The 7,680-nt window shown below is 40.8% G+C and overlaps 1 protein-coding gene across 1 annotated transcript; it reads right to left on the bottom strand.

The window, feature by feature from the left end:
- Positions 1-1,336: 1,336 nt before the first annotated feature.
- Positions 1,337-6,660, bottom strand: LOC124001916 (glucosamine-6-phosphate isomerase 2). Its single transcript, XM_046309073.1, has 7 exons — positions 6,224-6,660; positions 5,784-5,931; positions 5,557-5,658; positions 4,660-4,842; positions 2,863-3,047; positions 2,459-2,633; positions 1,337-2,326 (listed from the first exon to the last, which is right to left on the bottom strand). The coding sequence occupies exons 2-7, from the start codon at positions 5,905-5,907 to the stop codon at positions 2,268-2,270; spliced, it is 828 nt and encodes a 275-aa protein (XP_046165029.1). The 5' UTR covers positions 5,908-5,931; positions 6,224-6,660; the 3' UTR covers positions 1,337-2,267.
- Positions 6,661-7,680: the final 1,020 nt, after the last annotated feature.

Genomic DNA, 7,680 nt, shown 5'->3' with positions numbered 1-7,680 from the left:
ATCATTCTATTAGCACACAAACAAAGAGCAGAGGAGGTTGACTCCGTCTTGTCATTCTGCAGGCTGGATAATTAAGCTCTGCATAATATCAACAAAGCAATTACTTTGTATTTACATGTCAAATCTAATCAACATCAGAAATGACATAATTAAAGTTACCACAGGGCTACTTTAGAACTGTGATGCAGACTGATTTATATTTGTATTTTTACAGAACTAGTGTTTTATGTAGGACCAGATTAAATCAAATTAGCCACAGCAATGTTAATGCAGCAGAGATGTCTTAATCAGTAAACAGGAAATATCAACCTGTGCTTGGAATCTGTCTGGTAGTTTTACAGTTGTGAAAACCAGATTGTCTCCCTCTGTCAAGGTTATGCTATGCTAGTGGCGGCAGGTTTCTAGCTAAGATCCAAACGACACCATGAATGAAGAAATTAAACAGAAGAGGTGGTGTCATCCACTTACAGCGTATTGTTTTGCTCGCAGAAGCCTTAGTAAGAAGCATACATTGGATAGAACTAATGCAGACAAAGCTAAAGCTAACTGTGTAGAAAGACCATCTCAAAAGAAAGATCTAAACAATATCTACTCCATGCTTTCAAAGTGAAGGAAAAGCTATAGGAAATGTCTAATGAACCAAGCCGTACAGTGCTGGCCTGGTTTCGCATCCACTAAAGTTTGTGGAGCCGTGCTGGGAATGACAATGTTAAAAATATCTGAGCCAGCACAGTACAGATGAGCACAAACATGCGAAAAATGGTATACTATTCCTCTCATCAATTGGTACTGGCCCCTCTGATTTTGTATCTTAGTAGAGAGTGACACCTAGTGTACAACAGTGAGACTAGAAATTCATATTTCACTCCCAATAGTGTTGCCTTCATTCCCCTGTGTATCATGCATTTCAGAAAAATGAATGTAACAACACTCAATATTTGCACTAGATAATATGTCCTCTTTCCATAAAATAATAATCCCCTAAATCTGACTCCTGAGTATATAACTCTGAATAAGTAATACTAAATAAATGACATTTCTTTACAAAAAGTATCTATCTTTATGCGGGGACCTTTGACAGGTCATTGCCAAAGATACGGGCATTGTCTACGATGGTGTCCTTCGCCAAGGTCTTCACTCTGGTCCTGGAGACTAGACTGGAGTCTGGCTCATTGAAGGCAATGTGGCCGTCTGGTCCGATACCTTGAGAGATAATTACTCAGAAAAACTATATTTTGGTATTTGTTTCATTAGTCCATTGCTGATATAGTTCCAAAATGTTTTGCAAATCAGCAATCAAGTTTTCAAGATACATAACTTTCAAAATACAAATACAGCCGGTATGAAGCAATTTTATGAGTTACAGTACATTATGTGCACAATACATTTCTAAAAGACTCAGTAATCTTGTAAGCCCAGTAGTTGTGAAAAATTGAGTTACATTGAAATGAAAACATACTTGTTCTGGTAGAATGTTCTACAAAACAACAACAAAAAGGTAAATTAATGACTGATTTGAGATGTTTGAAAAGTTAACATGATGCCTTGAGATCAAATGATTGCCGATACAGTCTTGTGAGAGCATACAACATGGTCAAGAATGACATTTCGGATACAAAAGACAGTATATTGTGTGTAAATCACTGCGGTGGCGACTTGGAAAGTATAACTGACTGTCAGGTAAACAAACCTACGGAGCATTCAAAACTACAAATGACATGGAATGGAGTGTAAAGGAACTATAGTGTTGTATGTTTCCCTGTTAAACAGGTCTCAACAACCCAAACTGGATTTATTTCATCTAAGCTGTTCTAAACATTTTGCTTGCATCCATCCCGTCTCTAGATTGTGCAGAAGGAAGAAAGAAGAGTAAGTCGCTCTGGATAAGAGCATCTGCTAAATTACTTAAATGTAAATGTAGTCGAGAAGGCAAATAAATCTGTTTGAGACTAATACTGCAAAGATTCTGACCTCATAATATATTGGTAACAGTTGTATATGAGAATTCATGGCATCTTTAACATATCAGCTGAGGGGGCATTTACAGTTAGCCTTCATAGTATCCTAATGGAATGTAACAAACTGAGCAAATCTCATGCACTGTAATGCTTGGTTAGTTGTTATGGCAGCCTTAAACTACAGCCCCTCAACTGAAGTGCTGACAAACAATCTCTCTGGCACATTGTCATGCTGGTTGTAGCCTACCAACAACTGGGTCCATCCACCATTTTGAGGTCTGGAATTCTCTGACTTGGTTTTAGTCTCCATTATTGGTCCTTTATGCTGAGTACTGGGTCCACCAGTCGGTTGTGAACATGCATCAAACCTGGAGGGAAATTAACAATTAATGGTAAACATGTTAGGTGGGTAATAATTACCAACTGGCCAGTATCAAAGTGCACTAACTTTGTTGTAACCAATTTCCTTTATAGTAAACCCAGTCCTATTCCATGCTTACCTTTGAAGTACTTGACTGTTTTGACTCTGAGCTCCAGTGTGGCGTCCTCGTCACACACAAAGATGGTACGTGGGTGCTGCTGGAAGGCTGAGACGGTCCACATGTGGTTGACCCCCTCCTCTATTGCTTTGTACAGGGCAAAGGCTTTGTGGGCTCCAGTGATAAGAATCATAACCTATAACAAACAAACAAACACAATCAATATAAAATCATTATAATTGAAACATCTATTGACACGAGAATCATAATGAACACATTCAAAATTGCAACACAAGTTAGCTTTTGTAAAGAAAATTAGTACATCTACATTAGGTTAAAAAGTTTATTTTGTCTACATAGTGTAAAAATATCTGTGCCATGAAAATATACGAAATAGATTAATATCGTGTTAAGACCTAGTTTACCTCTCGGGCATCCATGACTGTCCCCACACCCACAGTCAAGGCCATGGTGGGGACCTTTGACAGGTCGTTGCCAAAGAAACGGGCATTGGCTACAATGGTGTCCTTTGCTAAAGTCTTCACTCTGGTCCTGGAGACTAGACTGGAGCCTGGCTCATTGAAGGCAATGTGGCCGTCTGGTCCAATACCTTGAGAGAGAATTAATAACTAAAATGATCTTTTGGTATTTGTTTCATTAGTCCATTATTGACATAGTTCCAAAATGTTTTGCATGTCCACAATCAAGGTAAGATATAAAACTTTCAAAATACAGCCGGTATGCTATTTTGCATCATATAATGCTATGTTTTGCAACACATATGATGCGAAATACATCATACCGGCTGTATTTCTCTATTTTGAAAGTTAGATACACAGAAGTATGTGGATATCCCTTCAAATTAGTGGATTTGGCTATTTCATCCACACACGTTCATGACAGGTGTTTAAAATTGAGCACGCAACCATGATATCGCCATTGTCAAACATTGGCAGTAGAATGGCCTTACTGAAGAGCTGTGACTTCCAACATGGTACTGTCATAGGATGCCACCTTTCCAACAAGTCAGTTCATCAACTTTCTGCCCTGCTAGAGCTGCTCTGATTAACTGTAAGTGCTGTTATTGTCACGTGGAAATGTCTAGGAGTAACAATGGCTCAGCCGCAAAGTGGTAGGCCAGACAAGCTCACAGAACGGGACCGCCGAGTCTGAATAACGGAAAAATCATCTGTCCTTAGTTGCAACACTCACTACCGAGTTCCAAACTGCCTCTGGAAGCAGCATCAGCACAATAACTGTTCGTCGGGAGCTTCATGAAATGGGTTTCCATGGCCGAGCAGCCACACACAAGCCTAAGATCACCATGCACAATGCCAAGCGTCGGTTGGAGCGGTGTCAAGCTCGCCGCCATTACTCTGGAGCAGCGGAAACACGGATGCCAGTAGAACGCTACCTGCCTCAATGCATAGTGCCGACTGTAAAGTTTGGTGGAGGAATAGTCTGGGGCTGTCTTTCATTGTTCGGGCTAGGCCCCCTAGTTCCAGTGAAGGGAAATCTTAACGCTACAGCATACGTTGACATTCTAGATGATTCTGTGATTGGGGAAGGCCCTTCCCTGTTTTAGCATGACAATGCCCTCGTGCACAAAGCGAGGTCCATGCAGAAATGGTATGGTGAGATCGGTGTGTAAGAACTTGACTGGGCTGCAAAGAGCCTTGACCTCAACCACATTGAACACCTTCAGGATGAATTGGAATGCCAACTGCGAGCCTGGCCTAATCGCCCAACATCACTAATGCTCATGGCTGAACGGAAGCAAGTCCCCGCAGCAATGTTCCAACATCTAGTGGAAAGCCTTCCCAGAAGAGTGAAGGCTGTTTTAGCAGCAAACGGGGGGGGGGGGCAACTCCATATTAATGCCCATGAATTTGGAATGAGATGTTTAACGAGCAAAACATTTTGGGACTATATCAACAATGGACTAATTAAACAAATACCAAAATATTGTTTTAGGGTAGAATTTTCCTTTAAGACATTAGCTCCTTTAATGAACATAGACCATTGACAAATTGATTAATGACCAGAGGACAGTTGCATTAACATAAAGGTAGCCCTGAGACTTTGGACCTAAATTCAATCAATTGAAGATAAAATAGAAACACACTACGGGTCATCTCTGAATGTTTATTCTGTATTCAGGGTGTTAAAACACATTAAAACCAATTTAAGCCACAGGCATGCATGCATGTATAAAAACTGACCTCCCACAAACAAGTCGATTCCCCCAGCCTGGGTGATCTTCTTCTCAAAGGCCTCACACTCTGCTTCCAGGTCAGTGATATTGCCATCCAGGATACTGGCATTAGCTGGATCGATGTCAATGTGCTTGAAGAAGTTGTTCCACATGTAGGAGTGGTAGCTCTCTGGGTGGGCCCGGGGCAGGCCTTTAAGTAATATAAGTCATTGTTTTTCTTACTATAGTTATATTTATTACAAATTTTACAACAGCGTTCTTTTGTGCTTTACTTACCTATATATATATATTTTTTTAAACAGTTGCACTGTTTGAGAGGAGAGCTTGCAAGTAAGCATTTCATTGTACTGTGTGCATATAGGCTACTAAATAAGCTTTGATTTGGTAGGAAAGACAGGTTAGAGCAATACATTTTCTCATCATTGCTGATACAAAGGGAGTATAAAGGCATATGCAATAAGATGGGGATGAGTCGGTAGCCAATGTTGTTTCTTAATTGCCTGCACCTAACCAATTTGCTAAAACAGGAGAAAGTTCAGACTTTTGAGGCAGAGGGCCATAACTTGATGTGACATTCTTGCATTTAAAGACTAAAGCAAAAACAAATGCCAGTTTCGATCACGCTGCTAATAAAATCCAGCCAAGTAAGCTTAACTCCCAGTAGCGGCCAGCGCCACCTCCCACTTCCTCAGGTTATAAATGAGCCGAGTGGACAGATTCTTTCTTCCTGCAAGGCTACACCACTCTGATTCTACATCACTACTTCTATTACTCCCCAAAAATCATACATGGTCAGTTTGATATTTGACCCTTTGCTGCTACTAAGGGTTTGGATTGGGCTAAAAAGAAATCTCATCCCATCTGTGGTTGGGAGTGTAATTTGTACCTGTAGGCTCAAACTCACCCACATACTCATCCATGTTGAAGGTCTTCACATATTTGAAAGAGAGGTCCCCATTCTTGTGAAACTCGATCAACTTTTTGTAACAGCCAAACGGAGTGCTTCCTAAAAGAGAGGGACATGGATGATACTTACATACCTACATGACATGCAAACTAACATTTAGTCCCTGGCAAGTTACAGTCATTACCAGATAAAATAAGTGTATCTGCAAATCAACCAACGTTTACCTGTGGGTAATCCTAAAGTGAAGTATCTGTCAGCACTGGGCTTGAACTGGATGATTCTGTTGCGGATGTATTTGGCTGCCCATTCACTGGCCAGGTCATAGTCCTCCAGGATCACCAGTCTCATTTTGGAGGTGTTGAATGGAGAGATCTAACAGGGAATCAACCAGGACCAATAAGGCAAGCTCATTTGCTAATTCATATAGCTAACTAGCTATCCAAATCACACATAAAATGTCGTCCTCACAGTTTGATAGATAGCTAACGTTAAGCATCTGCCCTAACAAACTAATTAGCTAGCTAGTTTGGCTTGTATTAGCTAACTTAGCTAGCGACCAAAACAGTAACTTACATCTTGCAGTCGCTATAATTAGCAACATGTGCTGGCATTCGTTAAAACATTTTGTGAAGAACTTGTAAAATAATTAAGCAAATAGGCTCACCCTCTTGGTCTCGTTGTGAATCTGGGCTATTTCAAGTTTACCGTTTTTTCTTGCTTTCTGGCGACACAATGTAAACACACTGTACTGATCACGTTATTCACCTCCGGTTGTTCATACGACCAGTACGTGCTCATTCATTGGTTACTTAGTGAAGGGGGACTTCTGGAGGAAAAGAGAGCGGAAGCAGTGGCTGGTGTGGATTGTGAATGTAATGGCGGTAGAATCTAGGAGATATTGAATATTGTCCAAAAGAATTGAGAACGGAGCGAAGTAATGTACAGTTCTGAGAATATCCCTTCGTATCTTGTACAATTTGTTAATGAGGAGCAGCTGATCGGATTACTAATATTGAAAAATATATTTCAAATTTCCAAACTGAGATTTCCAAAGTGCTGGGTAAAGTGAAGGCTGTGAGGATCACGATAGGTGTGCTTGCATTGAGTTTTTGTACTTCTCTGATCATAAGGAACGTGTGTTGCGTCTCACCCGCTTTGAGAAGTTTGACGTGTCGTGTATGTCTCTTCGGAACGGGGAAACCCATGAAGGTGTTAGTATCTGGCCTCTTGTGGGAAGTCGATGTTGAAGAGATTAAAAATATTCCTGGAGAGATCGTGCGGTGAATGATGAAAAAAATAAAGTATCTTCTTTTTTTATATGAAGTCTCCCCCCTACTGAAGTTCAGGTTGTGTTATATAAACTACAGAGTCATAGCATGTATCCCAAGACCAATGCAGTGTGATCACTGTAAAGCTTTTGGACATGTTTCAAGTGTTTGCAGAAGGGAGAAGCTGAGGTGTCCAAGTTGTGGAAAAGATCATGTCATGTGTTTTAAAAGTGATGGAAATGTGACATGTTAAAAGTGATGGGACCGATGAAGCCACATCTTTGGAATGCCCAACAAGTGTGAAAGATAATGAGGTGGCCAAAGTCAGGGCTGTCTAGAGCACTTCATATGCAGCGGCTGTTAAAAGGGCTGAGGGTTCAAATTGTGCAACTGAAGAGCTCATGGTGGTGGATAGGCCTTTTACTGCAGGCTGCAGGGGTTGCCTTTCACCAACAGGACTCAGATATTTTAAAGGTAAAAAAAGGTGGACTTTGTGGCCTTTTATAGCTATGGTGATCAATGGCACTGCCAAGGTGGAGAGAAGGTCCAGGAAGATAGATATTATTGTGGATGCAGATGAGCGGTTCCTGGGACTGACAAATTTCTTGTCAAAGGACTTGCATGGAGTATTGCCACAAGCCGTACCACCCTCTCAGGCCTTAGAGCCTGAGAAGGGAGTTATGGAGATTTGAAGGAAGAAGTGGGAGTTGTGTTTTGGTTTTGTAAATGTACTTTTTTTTAATGTGTGTGTGTGTGTGTGAGAGAGGGGGGTGGATTAAGTTACATATTGATTTTATTTTTACCTTTCAACCTGTCCAGTTGGTGGCGGCAATACACCTTTTGGGGTTGTAGT

Source organism: Oncorhynchus gorbuscha, linkage group LG17, assembly GCF_021184085.1.
Source record: "Oncorhynchus gorbuscha isolate QuinsamMale2020 ecotype Even-year linkage group LG17, OgorEven_v1.0, whole genome shotgun sequence".
NCBI lineage: Eukaryota > Metazoa > Chordata > Actinopteri > Salmoniformes > Salmonidae > Oncorhynchus > Oncorhynchus gorbuscha.
The sequence above is the reverse complement of the archived record's forward strand: the minus strand, read 5'-3'. Positions and strand labels throughout refer to the sequence as shown.

Excerpts from the sequence above, each read along its gene's own strand:
- LOC124001916 (XM_046309073.1), bottom strand. The coding sequence starts at position 5,907 with ATGAGACTGGTGATCCTGGAGGACTATGACCTGGCCAGTGAATGGGCA. Across the intron at positions 5,659-5,783 it reads CACTTTAGGATTACCCACAG|GAAGCACTCCGTTTGGCTGT; the intron begins GTAAACGTTGGT and ends CCTCTCTTTTAG. Across the intron at positions 2,327-2,458 it reads AACAGTCAAGTACTTCAAAG|GTTTGATGCATGTTCACAAC; the intron begins GTAAGCATGGAA and ends ATTTCCCTCCAG.